This window comes from Coptis chinensis, chromosome 8 (assembly GCF_015680905.1).
Source record: "Coptis chinensis isolate HL-2020 chromosome 8, ASM1568090v1, whole genome shotgun sequence".
Lineage (NCBI taxonomy): Eukaryota > Viridiplantae > Streptophyta > Magnoliopsida > Ranunculales > Ranunculaceae > Coptis > Coptis chinensis.
Genome location: NC_141463.1, coordinates 47007250 through 47030485, shown reverse-complemented (window position 1 = coordinate 47030485; position 23236 = coordinate 47007250). Strand labels below are relative to the sequence as shown.

At 33.6% G+C, this 23236-nt stretch overlaps 1 protein-coding gene across 1 annotated transcript; it reads left to right on the top strand.

Annotated features, from left to right (window-relative positions):
• The first annotated feature begins 4706 nt into the window (after window positions 1-4706).
• Window positions 4707-5846, top strand: LOC147481696 (WUSCHEL-related homeobox 3-like). The gene is made up of 2 exons (XM_086579406.1): window positions 4707-5290; window positions 5412-5846. The coding sequence occupies exons 1-2, from the start codon at window positions 4937-4939 to the stop codon at window positions 5682-5684; spliced, it is 627 nt and encodes a 208-aa protein (XP_086435532.1). The 5' UTR covers window positions 4707-4936; the 3' UTR covers window positions 5685-5846.
• Window positions 5847-23236: the final 17390 nt, after the last annotated feature.

The window sequence follows — 23236 nt, the reverse complement described above, 5'->3', positions numbered from 1 at the left end:
CACACCAGTCCTCATTAGTCAATTTTGATTTCTGACACCATTTAAACGCAATTGGAATTTCTATTGCCTTTGTACATCCATGACCCATGTTGTCCCCTTTGCATAGATAGTTTCATGCACCCGTCAATGCATCTTCATGGGGTCTTGGTTGGGACTTGGGATGTATAGTAAGTTTTTACGGATTTTGTTTTTTTATTTTTGTGGGTAGAGATCATCAATAGTTTATTCAGTTTTGTTGCTATTTGTTTTTGTATTTATTTGTGAGTCATTCTATATAACTTCACCTTAAATACTTTTTCAAGAAAAGATAGTCGTACGCTCGTACTATTACAACTTACACAAGAGTCTAGACAATACGACGGATCCCCTTCTATATCAATAGTAGTTGGTGCTCTCTAGTCTCTACACAGCCACACAGGCTTCATCTAACGGGAGGGTAAACAATTAACGGGTAACCACACGTCCACACCACAACGATTTATACTTTTGTAGTAGTCAAATTTTATAATCAAGATTTAATCCAATTTCACAATGAGGTAGCTAATTTTTTTTTAATTTCTATTTATTTTATTTTTATTTATTTATTTCCATCTGGAATATTTTACAAGCTAATAGGTTAGGAATTCCCGTTTAAATAGATTACGTAATTTAGAATAGTGATTCCCATTTTAAATAGGAGAGGAATTCCCACTTTAATAGAATTTAGAAGTGTGATTCTTGTTTTAGTAGGAGAAAGATTTCCAGTTTTAATAAAATTTAGAAGTGTGATTCTTGTTTCAATAGAAGAAGGATTCTCGTTTACTTTAGAAGTGTTAGAGTTTTTCTTTTCAATAGAAAAATGAATTCCCGTTTTAAAAAGAGATGATAATGTGGAATTTTAATAAAGGTCGAAAAATACTTTTGTAGGAGCGAGCTTTAATATTAAGACTATAATATAGGCTCGTGCATACGCATTGGCTCTTTTGAAAATTTGTTTAACGATCATAATTATACATATAAAAAATTTATAATAAATTGTTTTATTTGGGGGAAAAGATTATCATTTTAGTTGCTAACCCATTTTAATTTTCTAACAAATTATTTTAATTAAATTTTAAAAACCTGTTTTTTAATTGGGGGGAGGGGTCCCATTTTAATAGTTGACTTTAATTTAGATGTGTCTGCTCGTGCATACGCACTGATTTTTTGTGGGAGCTTTAATAATAAGACTAGTTTGTATGCCCGTGCATACGCACTAGCTTTTTTGAAAACTTGCTCAAGAACATATACAAATTTCGTTACAAAATTGTTTTAATTGTCTTTTAAAAACCCATTTTTAATTGGGGAGAGATCCCGTTGTAATAGTATACCTAATTTAAAATTGTTGTTCTCATTTTAGTAGGAGAGATCCCGTTTTGATAGAATTTAGAAGTGCGATTCTTGTTTTAATCGGAGAAGGTTAGATTCACGTTTACTTTTGAAATGCTAGAATTTTCCTTTTCAATAGGAAGAGAAATTCCCGTTTTAATAAGAGATGATGATGTAGAATTTTAATAGAGCTTGAAAAATACCTTTTGTATGAGCTTTAATATTAAGATACTAGAAAGTAGACATGTGCATACGCACCGGCCGACTCTTTTAAAATCTCTTTTGAAATGCTAGAATTTTCCTTTTCAATAGGAAGAGAAATTCCCGTTTTAATAAGAGATGATGATGTAAAATTTTAATAGAGCTTGAAAAATACCCTTTGTAGGAGCTTTAATATTAAGATACTAGAAAGTAGACATGTGCATACGCACCGGCCGACTCTTTTAAAATCTTGCTCAACAATTATAACTATACATATATAAATTTTCTAACAAATCGTAATTCATGTTTTCGTCACTAACCCGTTTTAATTTCATAAAAATTGTTTTAATCAAGTCTTTAAAACCCGTTTTCATTTATTAACAAATTGTTTTAATTAATTTAGAAGTGCGATTCCCATTTTTAATATGAGAAGGTTTCCCATTTTAATTAGAAATGCTAGATTTTTCTTTTTCAATAGAAGATGAATTCTCACTATAATAGGAGAATGATTCCTGTTTTAATTAGAAGTGTTAGAATTTTATCTTTTCAATAGGAGAGGAATTTCCGTTTTAATAGGAGTTGATGATGTAAAATTTTAAGAGAGCTAGAAAAATACCCATTGTGGCCATTTTAATTTCTCAACAAATTGTTTTAATTAAGTTATAAAAACCCGTTTTTTAATAGGAAGAGGGATCCCGTTTTAATTAGAAGTGCTAGATTTTTCTTTTTTCAATAGGAGAGAAATTTTTATTATAATAGGAGAATGATTCCCGGTTTTTAATTGGAGGAGGGATCCCGTTTTAATTTAGAAGTGTGATTCACGTTTTAAATATATAAGAGAATGGTTTCCATTTTAATTAGAAGTGATAGATTTTTCTTTTTCAATAGGAGAGGAATTTCCATTATATTAGGAGAATAATTCCCATTTTAATTATAAGCTAGAATTTTTCTTTTCAATAGGAAATGAATTCCTGTTTTAATAGGAGTTGATAATGTGGAATTTTAAGAGAGCTTAAAAAGTACCCCTTGTGGGAGCTTTAATATTAACTAGAAAGTAAACCCATGCATACACACCGACTCTTTTAAATACCTTATCAACAATTTTTTTTTTGCTATCAACTTTCTCAACAATCATAACTATATATATATAAATTTTCTAACAAATCGTGATTCCTATTTTCGTCGCTAAGTTGTTTTTAATAGGAGAAGGATTTCCGTTTTAATTTAAAGTGCTATATATTTTTTTCTTTCAATAAGGGATGAATTTCCATTATAATAGAAGAATGATTCCCGTTTTAATTAGAACTGTTTGAATTTTTCTTTTCAAGAGGAGAGAAATTCCCGTTTTAATAGGACTTGATGACGTAGAATTTTAGGAGAGCTAGAAAAATATCCTTTGTGGGAGCTTTAATATTAACAAGGTTTTAGACCCCATCAAATGGCAGGAATCATTTCTAAAATTCACATCTCCGAAATTTTTGTGAGAAATTCAATGACTAATAATTATTAGTATAAGTTTTTAGAGTTGATTTAGCAATGTTTTATTATTGGAGTCGTATAAAATTTCTTTGTCAGATGTTGATTTATATTAGGAAACTTCTTAAGATTAAGAGTTCATGTTGTATTAGGAAACTTCTTATGATTAATTAAGAGTGTCCATGTGGCATACCTATGTCTCAAGAATGCACCACCTAGAAAAGAGATTGTCCAATATAGAGAGAGATGATATATAGATAGATAGGTATGCCGTATAGATATATAGATATAGAAATAACATACCTGAGTTGAGCAATAACGTGACTCGATCAAGACCAATTAGCAATGAGTGGAGTGGCTTGAGGAACTTATTTACTGGCACACAGTTCCTCGATCACAATATTCTCGACCTTTAGGTTGACCATTGTTAAGCTGCCAAAAGCTAGCTCTCGTCCTTCGAAAGGATGCATATCCAACCTGACCGGGGTTGTTTTGTTGGCTACTACAGTACTTCTATTTAGGAAGAAGCTTAACTGATTTAAGTTTAAACAGTGAATTTGTTGCACGTTGGTTTCAAGTAGCCACCTAATAATGTCATTCTGAGAGTGTCTGTTGAAGAGGTCTTCATTAGTTAAGATAAGTCACTAGTCATTTATGAAGAATTGAATAAGCATATTGTTCCAAGTTTTCTTTTGATAAGTGCATTATTTCAAGTTCGCCACGTTCTGCTAGGACAAGTCATAGGTCCCACGACGGATAGCGCATTGCTTACCTTTCAAGCTCTATGCAAACGATTGATACCACTGCCACAAGTGGTATTCCTTCTTGGGCCCTTCAGTTTTATTATGTTTTACCGGTAATCCCTACCCTTTGTTTTCTATATATATGCACATCAGCACATGGTACTTTGCTTAAGAAATTTAAACAGTGCTAGCATGTGCTACCTAAATTTGAAGTACTGGGGGTAATTAGGATCATGTAGAACCGAATTTTGCAGTTAAATTGGACGGGGGAAATTAAGGATGCGGCCAAAACAAACTGATGAAGAGAATGCAATGGAACGCTTACACGTCTGACGCCTTGCATATAAAAACTTAACATTTGAGTCTATACCATGTCAGGATGCGAGTCAATGACATAACACTTCAATGGCCTGTTCTGTGCACCTACAAAAAGTTATAAACTGTCGGACAATTATAGTGTGGTCTTGTGAGATTGCATGATTTTATGATTCCGAATTGGTTGTCTAGATGTTACGTTTTGTGCAGTACTTGGTTTTAAAGCTGAACTTTACAACATATGAGTGTACAATGATACTAGTTGTGGATTCCAAGTATCCAACAGACAGCATGCATACACACGTAGTCATCAAGTGTTGAAGTCCTGAAGAGAGAGAGAAAGACAGAGGTACAGTCAGAACTCAGAAGTAATGGGGATGGAATGGGAGAGACCTGCTACATATGTCTACTGTCTAGTGTCTATATGACTACATATTCAGTTAAGGAGTAAATAATAAGGTGATGATGACGATATCATTCAAGCAATTCCTCACAATAGAGACAAGGAGAAATGCATAGAAAAGCATGGACTGAAAACCACATTAAATACCACTCTGAAGGAAACATAATCAGAAGCAACTGCATGCATGCTGCTTATTAGTACTGTAGTACCTTCAATTCCTTTTTAATTTACCCCCTCTATCTACTTTGCTCCTCTCTCTCCATCCTTTTTGTCTCTGATCTCGACTTTTCCTCCTCTTTTGTCTTTTATTCATACCTCAATCTCTTTCTCTCTATTTATTTTGATTCCTGCTGTCTAGCTACTTTGTCACATGCATCTCTCCAAAAGTTGAAAACAAATCAAAGAAGAGTGGAACAGGGTGAAACTAGGGTATAGTAGATAGAAGAAGGAGATGTCACCTGCAGCTTCAACAAGATGGTGTCCAACACCTGAGCAGCTGATGATACTTGAAGAGATGTATAGAGGTGGGATTAAGACACCCAATTCTACTCAGATTCAGCAAATAACTGCTCATCTTTCACTTTATGGTAAGATTGAAGGCAAAAATGTTTTCTATTGGTTTCAAAACCATAAAGCTAGAGACAGGCAGAAGCTTAGAAGGAAACTGTACTGTAGACAGCAACAGCAAATGTACCTGCACCCTACCAACCTCTACCACCACCACCTCCTTAATCATTTTGAAGCAGCTTATAATCCTCTTGGACAGCCATTTTACAATTATAGCTCTCTCCAGTTGCTCCCCCAGGCAAGCTTTTATGTATAGACGATTTTTTATTCATATTTTTACTTACTTTTTCTGTATAGAATAAATATTAATTGTGGATCTTAGTCATATTGTTGTATAATCTTTTCTTTTGATGGAGTAGGAAGGGCTAGTACCACAAGAGGCATCAACTCAAGTGCTGAATTACACTAGGAAGATGGACATTATTTCTCCAATGACCGAGATGGAGAAGTGGATGAAGATGTATGGTAACGATAGTGCGACTATGACGGATATGGTTCCAGCACCTGCTTGTTGCAGCAACACTAGGCCTCTCAAGACCTTACAACTCTTCCCCATCAACAGCACCTGCAGTCTCAAGAACGACTGCAGCACACCCAAGTCTTTCTCCTGCTCTACCACCAGCAATAATTAACTAACTACATAATAACATAAATAACTATAGCTACCTAGCTGCATGGCTCATCTTCTTATCACCTTATGTATCAGTTTTTAATTAGCTTATCTACTTGTATCCTGTCTATTCATCTATGTATTTTCATGTTCTTTAATATGCATTGCTTTCTGTTAGGTTGTACTTGATTGGCTTGAGTTTCACTTCTGTTTATTTTTTTGTTTTGGTTTTATATTTGATCCCTCTTGTCTCGTCTTACAACTTCAATTCTAAGTACCTCTTAAAGCTGCTAAATGACAGTTCAGTGCGCATGACTTGTAGAAATCAGCTTTTAATGGGAAAACAGTCAACCCCTCACGTTGAGGACTAAGGCATTGTTCCTGCTGCTAGGTCCATAGGGTGATAGGGGAAGGGGAAATGAATTTGAAGAAGGCTAAGTATGGATATTGACTAGACGGATGCTCTTTTGAAGTGCATTCTCTCTTTTGGAAATATAAAGGGTACATGTTGGTGGGTCCCATTCTCGATGATTGTGATCTGAATGACCTAAATCACCTAACACATTCCCCTTGGCGAATATTTCCACTCTCCAATTGGGATGGTATGTCAAACCTATCAACTAACTAACGAACTAACAACAGGAAATTGGGCAAACACCTTATGAATCCACACATGTGGTAATTAATTACTTAGCGTTATGTACAATGGATGCTACATGATCTTAGCATTGTGAATTTTTCAATTATATGTACATAGGATTGAACACATTGAAGCTTGCGCTCTCATAAAATAAAACAAACAAACAAACTAACTTGCGCTTTTTTTTTTTTTTTTTTTTGCGCTTTGTGAGTAAAATTGTATTAAAATAAAATTAGGCATACATGCATGCCTTATCCCTTGCAAGTTGAAAGAAACAAAAAGAAAAGTCCCATACAGACATGTGACTCTACACATCATGCTTTTAACTAACATTAGCAAAATCTATAAGCTCTATATATGGAGCTTCCCAATGTAATAATCATGAGGCCTCCACTCAAAAACTTTAGTTTGGCTGAGTTGAAAGCTCGCACCTGTTTTCGCAAACAAAGTTTGCAGCGAAGTTGCATTCTCTCCAAATAGAAATAAGTTATGCTTAGAGCTAGCAGCGAGCTTACATGTTCTCCATCTAGGCTGTTGAAGTTGTCCATTTCCAAAATCATTTACAGTCGCCGGGGAGTCTATGCTTCAATCCATAATTATTGTACCCATCCCCTTTGAATTGCTAACTCTATTCCTTGGAGAATTGCTATGCTTTCTGCTCTAAAGTTAGCGCTAGTGCCAATTTTTTTTGCACAAAACCAATTTAATAAACTCTCCAGAATTATATCTAAAGCTCATTTCGATACCTCTTAGACCTAGATTGCCGAAGGCTGCACCTCTGTGTTGAATCCAGTTATCTAGGTACTGCATTGTTATGTAAACGAATGCGGAAGCGTGACAATTTGGACAAAGAAGATTGAATGTGGTGATGAAATTGACAGAACAATTAATAAAAAATATTTACCAATGCAAAACGAATAACAGATAGAAGTAGAGACGAGATTTATGTGGTTTGGCGTTAGCCTAATCCACCAAGCAAAAGAGGAAAATTTTACTAATCAAGAGAGAAACAAATAGAGTATAATCACTCACAAACGAAATTCACAAATCTCACAAACTAAACTAGTGTAGAAATCATAGCTTACAAACTTGGTTTCCAATATGAATATATGGAAACCCAAGACAACTATTCCAAGCACCTATCCCATGTGACCTGGTCTCAACAATTCTCCACCTTGGTGAAGATTTCTCCAAATCTGAGCCGATAAATTGAATAACAAATCTCCTATTCAATGCACAAATGTCCAGAGGACCAAACAAATAACAAATGTCCCGAAAAACCAAACACGATTGTACCGCATAGAGTGTGGCTGCCTACGTACCATTGCAAAAAGATCAAGCCGACTGTAGTTCACCAATGCCCCTTAAGGGCCAAATCACCTCAAATGAAGGATATGAATCAAGTCCAACCAATGTTGAAACTTGATCCCATAAACCATTTTAGTCAACATATCAGTTGGGTTCTCCTTGGTGTCTATCTTAGTGAGTAAGATATCACCCTTTTCCAAAATTTCTCTAACAAAGTGAAATCGCACATCAATGTGTTTCGTACGGGCATGATGAACCTGGTTCTTGGCCAAATATATCACAGTGAATCTCGAGCTAATCCTGCACAATACCCAAGTCATCTAATAAACCATGCAACCAAATAGCCTCTTTCATAGCCTCAGTCATTGCCATATATTTTGCCTCGATCTGTAGTAGACAATATAACTTTAGACTGTAAAATAGACCTCTAACTCACCGGAGCACTAACTACAGTAAATATATACCCAGCAGTGGATCGGGGCTTATCTAAATCACATGCATAGTCATAGTTCACATAACCCACACATAGCTAACTAGTATCCCTCTTAAACATCAAACCAATATCTATTGTACCAAGAATATACCGTAGAATCCATTTCCACTTGCCAATATTTCTTCCCAGGGTTATGCATATATCTACTAACAATACTAATAACTTGTGAAATATCCAGCCTAGTACATACATCAAACTACTAACAACGCTATCATATGGAACATGAGTCATGTATGTACTCATGCTCCTCATTGGACTCGGAGACATAGTAGCACAAAGTTTAAAATGAGGGGCAAGATCAAGGTGTACACACTCACAGATTTAGTGTTCCCATAAATACACCAGACTTCTATAGTACCTTCTTTAAATATGTCTTTTGAGATAAACAAACTCTGCCATTTGCTTTATCTCTCTGAATCTCCATGCCAAGAATCTTCTTTGCTTCACCTAAGTCCTTCATCTCAAATTCTGAGGACAAAAGTTGTTTAAGCTTATCAATCTCAGTCTTGCTTCTTGAGGCTATAAGCATATCATCAACATACAAGAGCAAGTAGATGAAATAACCATCATATAGTTTGTGAAAATAGACACAATGATCATAGTGACTTCTTGGGTACTTAAGCCCTAGTATAAGCCGATCAAACTGTTTGTACCACTGCCTAGGAGACTATTTAAAACCATATAACACCTTTTCCAATTTACACACCAAATCTTCCTTTCATGTAACTTTAGACCTACTCGGTTGAGTAATATAGATCTCCTCTTCTAAATCACCATGTAAAAAAATAGTTTTTTACATCGAGCTGGGTAAGCTCCAAATCATATGGAGCTACCAAGGCCAAAAGAATGTGTATAAAGGAGTGTTTCATAACCGGAGAAAAAACCTCATTATATATAATCAATCCCCTCCCTCTGAGCGTAGCCTTTAGTTACCCATCTTGCCTTGTAACGTAACTCATCACTTAAAGATCCTTTTTTCAATGCAGACACCCATTTCCCCAATCGTCTTATTACCCTTAGATAACTTTACAAGCACCCAAGTATCATTCTTATGAAGAAATTACACCTCCTCATCCATAGCTGTCTTCCACCTTTATGACTTGGAGCAATAGATTGCTCCATAATATGAGGAAAGAACATCTTCATCAAGACTTTCAATAACAGAAAGTGCATATGTGACAAACTTGTTTAGCCAATACAATGGGGGAACATTCTTCTTAGATTTACCAATTGCAATAGGCTCATGAACCGGAGCCAAATGACCAACATTCATCTGCTTTTATAATGGAGCCACATTCTCTGCATCATCATCTATTCCATCATATGTATTCACTACTCCCGTGTTTTCAATTGGAACATCAACTAACTGACTACCCATGGTTGCCAATCTACTAGATACAGGACCATCTGGACTAGGTGAAGATGCAGTCTCCACATGTTGCAATACCTCTTTGGTCGTACTTTCCACTTGATGAGAGCTAGTAGATTTCAATATAGAAGCCTCATCAAATGTCACATCTCTGCTCAAAACAAATTTATTATCTTGACTCGTTTTCCATCCAAAAATAGTGTCTTTAGTCACCTAATCAACTTCAAGTCCTGAAATACACAAAAACACGTAAACAGTACTAACTCTCGTTTATTATAAACATAATTGACCTAAGTAGAATACTATTAAAGGGTTTAAACTATACTTTTGGGTGCTTATGACACCACCCCCAAACAGCATTTTGCTTGTCCACAAGCAAAGATGAGAAATAAAAACAGATAAGTGGCCAAAAATGAGTACCTAACTAATCTCATTTCGCAGAGTGCGATTGCATTGACCATATGTAATAAGGCCTTAAACCACTAGGAATTCCCTAGTGGACGAGTTATAGTCTTGTGAGAGTTTTTCAGAGAAGGTACTCACAAACTTCATTTATACTACAACGACTAAGAGATAAAAGTAATATTTCCTAATTAATATAAGATATCTATACATCTCAATAACAATATAATAAGAACAATTCTTTTGAAACCAAAGCTAATACACGCATAATAATCAAATCATCTAAAGATAAACATATATGCAATGAACTATGCTACGAAATGCAATGACAGACCCGTTTCTGAAACTTTTGTAATAACGTCCTTAAGTAGGTCCTCACAATGTGTCAAGACAAAAATACTCTGATTTTTCTACTCAAGTTTTGCTCACTCCAGCATGCAGTAGGCACATATTTCCTCATAATCTTAATGATGTCTAAAAGAGTCGAGGTCGATCAATCACATTTACCACTTACTATCACACCAAATTAATCATAATTGAGCTCGAGGTCTTTATTAGGTAATACGGGGCTGAGGTGATGGTTTAAGAAGAAATGGAATAGATATTCAAATATACAAGTTTGAGAAAATAGGATCTTCAATTATATATATATATAGAAAACTTTGTTCTTACTTTGCTTCTACACTTAGCTTCCATCTTGAACCCTTTTGTTTTGGCTTTTGACTCCTTTGATTATGTTTTTTGGAGTTCTAACTTTTTATTTTATTTTCTTTAGATGGAAACGTATTTTATTTTTCTTTTATGAAGCAACTAACTAATTTTAGTTTTCCACAGGTCTTCCTCTTTATTTTCCTTACTCATCCTATTTCTTAGACTCATTCAAGATAGGTAGGCTTATTTTTATTGGTTTTAAAGATGGGTAAAGGATTTGTGGTTGTGAAAAGGCTTAATGGGGAGACTAGCGGATAATTACTTATAGGTATGAATTTTTAGCTATATTGATCCAAAGAGAGCCTAAATTCTCGCTTAGGATATGATATGGTGATAAAGCAAGTGGATGTGTGATTTCTCTACTCAGATTATACTTTTCATTTGTGTCATCACTTAGATACTCACTCATATGAGGCTTTTAGGCTAGATTCTCTCAGGGTATGTAGAATTAAGTAGTCTAACCTAGGTCTCGGAAAAATACTGCCAAGTACACTCATACATGCTCATGCAAGATATTAGTGAAAAGATGTAATGAGTATTATCTACATATTAATCTAAGTTTTTAAGAACTACGCTTAATTCTATTGTTACTTGAGATTTCTAGACTAATATCATCATGAAAAAGGAAATAATACCATTATCCTAAGTGCATTGTATAAACTATATTTATGTTTTTTCTACTTTTTATACGACAAATAATACGTAATATACAACCTAATTAATATGTGCTTAAACATTTACAGCATGTTTCTATACCACCCCCAAACAGAATCATGTTTTGTCCCTAAAGTATGGAATGAAAATAAAGGATAGAGAGTACCATAAAACGTGCTTGTAAATGGGAGCACCTATAAAAGAAAGTTAAATGATACAAAATATAAAGAATTAAAATGCAGAGTTCTATCCATTATGGAGATAACATGAATTAAAAATCGATGGGGGCATAAGCGGACACTAACATGAAATTATAAATATATATTACCATATATAGTTGTGCTAATCAGGCATTATACTCCCTTTGCTCCTCAATTGTGAAATGAGGATCCTTTAAGTTTTGGCAATCTATGACTACTTTCCATGCCTTCATTTTGTTGTCATCTACCTTAACTAACATATTTAGTGCAATTTGGTCGGACGGGGTATATGGGACTACTAGGTGAGGTTGGAGGCGCTAGCCAGGACAAACCATAGCACATAAAGAATGAACTATAGCATTGGTCATGCGCATTGTGTCAACCTTCACCAATCGGTGAAACGTGTATAGAATTCAGGGAAGAAAAATAGCATAATGCGGCAAACCATCACGGGCATAAGAAGGAACTTATGCCTCATTGTATGAGCTCGTGCTAGACTAGAAACTAAAGTCTGTAGAAGATCAAAATTCATACGTCCCTCAGCTAAAGCAAGGAAGATGTTACAAGTGGCACTATTCACAGTAGAAAAATGTCATTCCCCTAAAATATTAAGCATTATAAAGAACATAGTAGTTCCTATATTAAGGGACAGGCTGCCTAGGGCTACATTGTGTTGCCCTTGATCCTCTAAACAAAAAATTCCTGCCCCATAAGTCTCATTAAAATATTCATAATTGTAATAGTAGGCATTGTCTGACATATATCCCCATATGTTTTGTGGAGCAGGCATAGATAGTCCTAGGGCTAATGCTAACAGATATTTGCTTAATTCAATTGGTTCATCGTTTGTTGTAACAAAGAACACTTGTTCCCTATCTGGTTGATAGAAAAAATTACAATTATCATAGAAATAAGCAGTAAGTGTAGAAGAATAAGTTTCATCAGAGTATACCAATAGAGGGTCCCATCCTAACTACACAATCATATCTCAGAAGAAGAAACCATATATAAGTGTCACTTTCAAGCAATTCATGAAAAGATTGTTAAGGTATAATTTTTGGAATATTCATAGCAACCAAGTAAAGAAAAGAACTACTGGAAGTGTTAGAAAAAGAACCTGGAAGTCCGGGCCTGAATGTTTGTAGTGTGGGCGCATGTCACACTCTTTTTATACCTTTAGAGGGCGCAGGTCGCGCTTAAGAAAAGTTTGATCAGTTTTATATAAGGGCGGGTCGCCCTCTTATTGGTCTATGGAAGGGCGCGGGTGGGCTCTAAGATGCAGCGGAGTGTTTAGGGTTTTGAGGTATAAAAGTACATGCTTAGGTCTTGTATTTATAGTGTTTGGTTGCTAAGTCTAAGGCCAGATGATTGCTAAATAAAAAGATGTGCAAAAACATATTTTTAGGAATAATTTCCTACACATGTATTTTATTTCAGTTTTTGGAATTTTTATATTTGATTAGCTTTCGAAATTCAGTGAAATACTAATATGCCACGAAATATAAGGTTCCTAATTACATTAGGGATCCCAATTTAAATAAACAAGGCCCATAGGTGATATATTGTGGGATTTCTATATAAGATTAATTTTTGAAATTTTGCAAATTTTTTAAATTCTTTGAAATATCAGGTACCTAATTACATTTTGGATCCCATGTGAATAAATCTAGGCCCAAGGAGTCTTATATTTTTGGCCCAAGACATCTAAAAATGTGATTAAAGCATGCAATTTTATATGTGCACATACATTGTGCTAAATTTAAATATGCCACCCCTGATAAGAGCCCAAAACTGTAGTTTCAACCCCTTAATAGTATTATATTTAGACAAATTATGTTTATAATAAATAAAAGTTAGTAATGTTTACGTGTTTTTGTGTATTTCAGGTATTGGAATCAATTATGTTAAGAAATATGTCACTTTTGCAAGAGAAATGAGTCAAATTGATTGCAATAGAAATTATATGATTAAAGCCAAAGTTTTAAGGATAAAAAGCCTTTTTAAAGCCAAGTCAAAGCTAAAAAGTCAAAGTCAACAAAACTTCCGCAGGCCGTATCTTTGGACCTAGACCTCAGAATTGGGCCTATTATATGTCAAAACAACCGGCTTGGAAAGAGCTTTCTAATTATTTAAGCCTTGACCCAATTAGAGTAATAAAAGTGAACAAAAGAGTGTTGTAGTAAATTCCCGCAGAGAAACACTTTTTGGACTTAAGTAATTAGGTTTTGGGCTTGATTTAGTGGCCCAAAACATAGCTCCAAAGCCCATGCACGAAATTGTAAACCTAACCCTATCTTATATAAAGAAGATTAAGGCAAAACTCTATTCTCTATCCCTCTTATTAGTTAGAATAATTTAGCTGTCTTCCTCCCATTAGTTAGAATAATTTAGCTCTCTCTCTCTAACCTAAACAATAATGAATGAAGTTAAGAAAAAATGAACAATCATTATAGTCATCTTGAAATCCTAGAAAAAAAAAAAAAAGAGACATGTAGAATGAAGAAACTATATAAATTTTATTCATAATGAAATAACTTACGTAAGCTTCTTCTTCTACAATGAATTCTTCTAAAACTTCTATCTCTACTAATAAATCTAAGAATGAATTGAACTAAGGAGTGAATGAAGAGTGGAGAGAATGGAGAATTGAATGTCTTGAATCCTCCCCAAAGGCCTTTATTTATAGGCTCACATTGTGCTAACAATAGAAAACTTTCCTTCTCAAAACAATTGAAAATGGTAGCAAAATATTCTCTTGCATAAAATATTAATTGTAGAAGCTTCCCAATCCGGGCTTGTCCTTGATCTTCAATTTGTATTATTTCCAATGATATCATGGTGTTTATGGAATGGGAAATATTGAGAATTAATGATAATGGAAGGGAAAAATATTTAGGTAGGAAGATTTTCGTATGAAAAAGGAAGGAAAAAAATATTTGGTGGAAATATAATGGCTTGGAAATGATTTGGATGGGTAGAAAATGGAAACAAGGAAAGTTGACTTAATATAAAGATATGATATTGTGAATATGAATTGGTGTAAATTAAAGATACCGAGAATATTCCCAAACAATATCTAATCTAATATTCTTGATCAATTCTTGACTGCCACCTTACTAAGTCACTTAATAATTTGGGCCATCCATTCTAATAATGTTCGGGCTTGGGCCTGCAATTACAAATAAACTTAATCAAATATGTATATACCAATGTCACATTAGTATGGGACAATAAATTGCACACAAAACATGAAAATATATCGTTGGACTCATGAAAATGAGTACTTCGCAATGAAATAATAAAAAATGCATAATTTTACGTGAAAATGATAAATTATAAATAGAAGAAGATTGATAAGGCCCCGAAATAATATATAAAAATAGACATATTTGGGCACTTATCACAACCCGCGACTAGCATTTTGCTAGTCCCTTACCAAATATGAGAAAAAGAAAGAAGTGAACAAATATATTTTAAAATACACTAACTCACTTTCGCATGCATCACGATTGCATTTACTATATGCAACAAGGCTTTAAACCTTTTAGTTACCCACCCTTAAAGGATGAGATATAGCCTCGTGAGGGTTTTCAGATGATGTACCCACAAAATCCTGGTGTTCTAAATTAAACTAAAAAGACTAGATTAAATCTAGGTTATTACCCTAAGTTATCTCAGCAAAGTCTTTTCATCACTTTCTGGAAAACTGCAACTCAAATGACATCAAAGCTAATGAAAATGCAATAAACACATTAAACACTATGCTATGAAAATATGCAATGCTATCTATAAGTAACTTCACTTCTGGTATCCTTAGAAAGAATCCTTAACTTGGGTTCTCACTGGTTGTGTCATAGACATGTGTCACTCATATATTACACTCCCAGTTAAGTTCTCTCTAGTGTGAGAGGGCACACTTAATCCTTGCACTCTCTATAACTAACCAAAGGAGCTGAGGTCGATCATCACATTATCTACTTACTTTCACACCACACTTGGCCTAGGAAGCTAGAGGTTTTAAATAGGTTGTAATGAGGCTTAGGCAGGGGTTAAGAAGAAAATGAATGGATATTTCAAAAAGCTATTACTTGAGATAATAGGGTCTTTACATCTACTTAGAGAATCTTCGAACTTTGGTGCTTCTTCAAATTGTAACTTTTAACGAGGCCCAAGATTTGATTTTTTTTTTTTTTTTTTTTTTTTTTGAAAGGCAAAACTTCTAGCCATTTTGACTTGTGGCAAGGTCTTTGAAACTTTCACTTTTTGGTTTTGGAAGCAACTGATTTAAGTACATACTTTCTCTATTTTCTTTACTATCATCCTATTTCTCAAGTAATAACTTAGGTAGGCTATATTATGGGTTAAAATATATAGGTGTAGGAATTTGGTTCACAAGAAAAAGGCTTAATAACAAAGGCTTCAAAATGTATTCTTGGGAAATTATATATATAGGTGGGATATATCAAGCTTAAACTGTTAAGCAAGGCCTAAATTCTTAGCTAGGTGTCTGTGTGGTGATCAAGCAAGATAAAAATGTGCATCTCTCTACTCGGAAGAGCTTCACCTTTGGTGTCATCACTCAAGAAAAATCACACAATGAAGGCTTTTGGCTCAGACTCATAGGATTTGTCTAGTTAATTCATTTGACATGTGGATTCCAGAAGTTCATTACTCATAAAATGCAATGCATGATTCGTGCAAAGATACTCAAGACTAATGCAAGGTTTATTACAATCTAATTAACTTAGATTTCGATGAATCAAAGCAACCAAATTGAGACTTATAGGCCTATTTCATCATCGAAAGGGTATCAAACCTTTATTATCAAAAGAGTTTCATAGTTGAAATCTAGAACACTTTTTTTTTTTTTTTTTTTTTTTTTTTTTTAAATAAACTTAAACATCAACTTGTTCTCTCCACCCAAACCTAAATCAAACATTGTCCTCAATGTTAGAAATGCAAGAAAAAATAATGGACAAATGATGATATGAAAAGATAGGAAGAATATTACCATGAATGAGGTGCGAAGAACATGTACTTTCTTAAGACAACATAAAAAAATTGAGTTAACCAAAAAAAATATTATCTAACTAAACCTAGGACCTATACTACAATGACTCAAAAATTATTATAACTAAAGCAAACTAGATAGGGGTGGTTTTTTTGGTATCCAAATGAAACGATTTTTCTTTTCACCCATTCCATTATAGAAGCTATCAATCTCAACTTTAGGTTTTGGTATGAAATAATTAACAAACTGATCAGATTCCTTAAAGATTTTCTTCCTAATAGGGCAACTAAACTTGATGTGACCTTGTCTTCCACAATAATGACAAGTTTTGATAGACTTAGAAATATCGACACGTGGTTTAACACTTTTTGAAAACTTTTCGGTGACCAACCTCAAATTTGAAATTTCATTTTCCAAAGAGTTAATTTTTTTCGAAAACTAATTGCAACTGATTTTCTACACTTTTATTCTTCTCAGCCAAAATAGAATTTTCACTTTCGAGGGACGTGACCCTCTTGGATGATCTCTTATTTTCCTCAATTTTTTATTTTGCCTTAAAAGTTCAGTATAAGCAATTTGCTCTTTCTCAGTTGGCACTAAGGCATTATTCTCACGGAAAATAGAAGGTAAATGTTCCAATTTCTCTATATGGCTAGTTATAGAAGGTGTAATTCCTAACAATGCATCAATCTTCTCATAATCACTTTCTTCATCAGAATTAGAGTGGAGAGTGAAACATTCACTTTGGCTCTCTTCAAAACTCGAGTACAAAGAATCAATAAAACAAACGGACTCAATTGCATTATGGTGTGAATTTGAAATATTAAAAACATTCAACTCGACTTTTAAATTCCCAAAAGGCAATTTCACTATCCCATTTCTACAATTAATGATGGCATTTGCAGTTGCCAAAAATGGACGACCAAGGATAACAGAGATTTGTCTTCCCAACTCTAGAACAGGTTCGGTATCAAGGAATATAAAGTCCACAGGGTAGTAAAACTTATCAATTTGAATTAACACATCCTCTATCATCCCCCTAGGAGCTCTAACAGACCGATCTGCTAACTGTAAGGTAACATTAGTAGGTTTCAAATTCCCAAGACCTAGTTGCTTATATACTGAGTAAGGAAGTAAATTTACACTAGCCCCTAAGTCAAGCAATATATTTTCAATCTTTTGGTTTCCTATTATGCAAGAAATTGTTGGACAACTAGGATCCTTATATTTCGGAGGGGTTTTATGGGTTATTGAAAAAGCACGCACCACGTAATTATTTGTGTCGTTGTTTGTGTTACGTATCTTTTTAAATCTTACTTAGCTTATTAAATATTGATTAGTATAGTGGCTAGCAAGGTATCAATCCTACTCTAAATAACTAGTTGATGATAATAGAAATTCCTAATCTAAGTTACTCTAATGGATGTAAGTAAAAGATGTGGCTAAGTAATGATGAATATATAATTGATTTGATTTGAGATTTAAACTATGCATAAACTAAACTAAATTAAATATATGAATATGAATCAAGAGAGAGAATATCTTGGGAGAGATGAATCCACCAAAATCATAGAATTAGTCTAATAGATCTACCTATCATGGTTAATATAAATCACCAATTGAAACTCACCATACCTACAAACCTTATGTTCATAACCATAATGATAATATGTGGCTTTCAACGTGCTTTCTATCTTTTCATTAAATACTTCTTCAATCTCCAATGATATCTTCTATCTAACCAAATTGTGCTTTAAGTGGCATTCAATATACAACTCTAGGTGCCATGGAAAATCCACATGTGGCATTAACCATACAACTAATTGAGGTGCCATAAAGAATCCAATCATCACACTAGAACACTAAAAACTAGAAAAAAAGAATCTAGGGTTTGTAGTATTTGGCTCTACACAATCATGAATTACCCTAAGATCTCCTAACCTCCACAGGAGCGTTAGATCAATGGACGAATAAGAAGAAACTCAATGAGGGATTTAAACTAAAACATGATAGAAGAAGAACTAAACTAAAACATAAGAAAAAGGCTTCATCTCCCCTCCCAAGAGAAGGGAGATTAGCCCCTCATACTATGCTATGAACACAATATGAAAAGGAATAATCTTTATAACTATTAATGGTGAAAAAGATCTGAACTTTCTTCTCTCTTAATTTTAGATCTAAGATACAAAACACTAAATTTCCTAGATGATATAAACTGAGGTTTTTGTGCCTTATATATTGGCTTACATGCTCGTCTGGATAGATCCGAATCCTATGTTTATTTGGTGTCAAACTCTCTGTAATCTTTCTAGAAGTAATATTGGAAAAGTTAAATTCAGTTGGACCAAAGTTGGACGTGGTTCACTTTGCCCTGCAGGCTATTTCCCAAGCTGCAGCTTCTGACAGCTTTCATTTTTCTAATTCTTGTGAAACTCTGACTTCTTCTCCATGTTGATCTCAATTTCCTATGAAGTCGAAATTAAGGCTTTGAGATTAGATTGAAGACTCTTTTAACTCAATTATTATCCTATTTTAGAGTCCCATTAGGCTTGGCATTTATGGAGACAAATATGGCATTTTTGCCATAGGCCTTTAAATTTGTAATTCCGGTGACTCCTTTTTGACTTGTTTGACTTCTTTTCCCTCTATATTTCATATTTAGGTTCTTTGACCTGCAAAAACTCAAATTGCATCATATTAGAATATTTAAATATAAAATGGAGACTAACATACACATAATTGGGGTTATAAATCATTACTTTTAATCACTTATCACAACCCCAACTAGCATTTTGCTAGTCTCTTAGCAAATATATGTTATACTAGAGAAGTGTTCAAAGCTAACAATACTAATTAAATAATAAACTAACTCACTTTCGTAGGTATCGCGGTTGCATTTACCATATGCAACAAGGCCTTAAACCTTTAAGTTACCCTTAAAGGACGAGTTATAGCCTCGTGAGGGTTTTCAGTTGATATACCCACAAAATCAATTTTACATATGAACTATGGTGAAATCTAGAGAAAACAACTTTTTCAGTTAAAATGTCTAAATCAAAAAGTTATTACTTATCATACCCATGATCATAAAACATTAGGCTAAGATTCTATTCATAAAGATAGAAAAGACTGACTAATCATCCTAACTCGAGTTTATTCATTTTTAACAATTTTGATTCCTTTTTCTTTTCCAAGCAACAGAATTTCTACCTCACCTTTGGATTAGTATTTCGACTTCAAATCTCACCATTTCATACACTCACAAGGAAATCTCTCTCAGATAAGTTTTCTATTTTACCTCTATATGCAGGGAAATAAGTAAAAAATAGAGCATCCTACATATTTAGTCAGAAAGACGGAAATTTGCAAATATATAAATAAAGTCTCATGGAAAGAATGTCAATCACATTTGAAGTGTCGGGTCCTTCACTTTAGCATCCTCTCACCTATTGTACACTTCATATCATACTTTAGTGATAAGTCCGGGTATTAAAACGGGGGCTTAGGACAAAGTTAACAAGAAAAGGGTAAAAGGATTCAAAAATTTAGAGAATATACTAAAGACTTTTGCTTCTAACCTTTTGGAAATTTTCTTCACTTGTAGACTGCAACACTTGAACTCTATCACTACTTTTGCTCAATTATATATATATATATATATATATATATATATATATATATATATATATATTTTTTTTTTTTTTTTTTTAAAGGAATGATTTTCTTCATTTGACTTTGGTAAAATTTCCTTCAAAATCTTCTTCGTTCTAGCTTTCTCTTTAGTTCTTTAGAAATCTTCAGAAATATGGATAAAGCTAATAATATGGGATATACTCCTTATCTGGAGTTGGGTTTAAGATGATTGGTTTAAGAATAAAAGGTTTAATATATAAGGCTCAAAAGTGGTTAATATGATAATCCTACTAGGTGGGATAAAGGCTGATTGGTTCACTACTTGACTTATCAGTATGATATTCCGCTTTGAATAGACTACAAGACCTAATTGCTATCTCCCCAGTTGATGCCACCTCGTGATTGACCAAATCAAGAATAAATGAGACTACACAACGAATTTAAGCACTGAAAAATGGTTGAGTCAACTTGGACTCAGATTTATGTAAAGACTCTCCAAGAAATTAAAATTAAAAGGCTCAAGTCTCACAGGTCAAGTCTCTATACTAATTGATAAGAGCCCAAAACTGTAGTTTTAACCCCTTAACAATCATACTTTTAGACCAATTATGTGAATAATAAGTAAGAGTTAATACTGATTACGTGTTTTTATGCATTTCAGGCTTCAAAGTCTATTATGTGCAGAAATGTGCCACTTTAGCGAGATAAAGAAAAAAAGGTCGGTTGCTAAGGAGTTCTGTGAATAAAGGCCAAGATTCAAGGAGACAAAGCCTTTGTAAAGCTGGTCAAAAGCTGAAAAGTCAACACAAGCAGAAACAGTGCACAAGTCAGCAGAATTTCCACAGACCATATCTTTGGACTCAGACCTCGTAATTAGGCCTACCTTATGTCAAAACGACCGTCTCAGAAAGAGCTTTCAAATGGTCTAAGCCTTGACCCAATCAGAGGAGCAAAAGTGGACGAAAAGTCTATTGAAGCCAAATCCAGCTGAAAAGCCCTTTTCGGACTGAAAGAATTGGGTTTTGGGACCCGATTTTCCGGCCCAAAACATGGCTCCAAGCCCATGCACGATTTTTGGATCTGAAAGTATAAAAACAAAAGCTTGACTCTTTGTAAAGGAGGGATAGTTAGGTTAGAAAATAAAAAGTAGCTTAGAATAGAAAGTAGCCATTAGAATAGCTTCTAGATCTAGATTTAATTGTTTTTAATTAAGTTTAGTTTCAAATCCAATTCTTGTTTTAGATTAAACTCTTAAATCATTGATCTTCATTGATTAGATAAATAAATTAGTAGATTCTTATTCAATTCTTTTTTCTATCATTACATTTATAGATCTAGTTTAAATTCTTGTTGATATCATTTCTTAATTATTAATTAGATTTTAATTATTGTTTAATTTAGATTAGTAAATTTCAATTCTCTATAGTATGTTTACTTTTAATTTAATCGGAAATGATTGCGTAATGATTCTCGGCTAAACCTCCATTAGAGGGGGTTGAGAAGCCTTGATGAAAGCTTGATTTGTGTTAGCGTAGGATAGTCGTAATTTCTATAAACGATTAGTTCACCATGAGAATGGGTTAATCGTTCACATGCTAGTTATGAATTGGTAGAAATGCCATGTGTAATTAGGGATTAGGAAGAACCAATTGTTTTGCGTAGCAGTTCAATTCGGATTACGACGATTAGTCGTTAGTAAGTTAAGTTGAGTTAAGGTGGAATCAATCCCCCCCTAATTCCTTATCATAGAATCGACGTAGTATTTTCATAGCTGTTTATTTAGTTGACTAGTTACATCGTAGTCTAGCTTATAATTCGTAAATCTCTCATTAAACTTTAGTTAAGATTATTTAAACGTAGAGAACATTACCTTGCGAAAGAATTAGGAGTGGAACGAATCATCTACTATACTATATCTCAATAGGATTGAGAGTAGAAAACTTTGATAAATTAGGCACATAATATCGTTTAGTTTTACTTACGTTTAGAGTTTCATCGCTTTATTCATTAGTAAAACTATTCTTCTTTTTACGTTTATCACTAATCATCTAGTTTGGTAGAAGTTTAAGTTGCTTTTTCATTTGAAATTCCTCTAGTGGTGTATTATATGAACTTACTCTAGACTAAGACTTTTATTAGTGAGATCTATTTCTAGTAATAGAAACTTAGTCTAAAAGTCTTACTAATCTTGGTCATGACTTATAATTTCCAATTTCATTAGCCAGTTTAAACGATAAAAATATACTTTTCACCTAGAATCACCATAATTCACATATAAACTTTCCAAATATTGTAATTAAAATATTGCAAAATTTTAATTCTCACCCCCCCTAACTAGATTAGGCATTGTCCTCAATGATTAAATAAAATAACTGAAAGCTTACCATAATTGAAATAATCAGAGAAAGAGGGATATTACCTTAAATGCGTGCAAAATTACATCAGCTAAAATCTGTAGAATTTATATCCTTAACAAAACAAATAAGAGTGATGATTTATAAGGATCAATAATTACTACAATGACTAAATATTTGTCATGTGCTCCATCTGTAGAGTGATACGTCTCTAAAAAGGTAGAGAAAAAAAAATGCTAAAGTGGAATACATGAGTCACATGTACAAATGCCATGACTGAAAAATAAAAAATAAAAATTAAACAATGAATAATAATAATAATAAATCAATAGTTTCATTGTTGCACGGAATACAAGATTTGTCTCTATCGTAAAATAAATAAAGCCATATTAGACAATCAAGTACACGAGTGATCAAAAATATTTATTAAGAAAATGCAGAACTGTGAGAGTCCAAATTTCTCTACCAGAAAATCAGTTAATAAGTTCAGATTGATTATCCCAATACAACTCCATTTTCCCAGGCCACTCGCCTTCTCATAATCGATTCGACAATCATAAAAACATCAAACAATATCTTCGTGACATTTGTCCCCTTAGAATAAAAGAAACAATCCCAACAACGATTTTCACATTCTTGTTTTAAAAAAAATTTGTTCATGTCATTGTTATCAAACAATTCTCCATAACAGAGTTCTGCCTGAATTTTTCGTTCGGTTGTCATGTCTAACTGTTTTCCAACTTGTCCTTGAGTCATTATTATATATTGGCCAAACTTAAGAAAAAGAACCAACCAATAC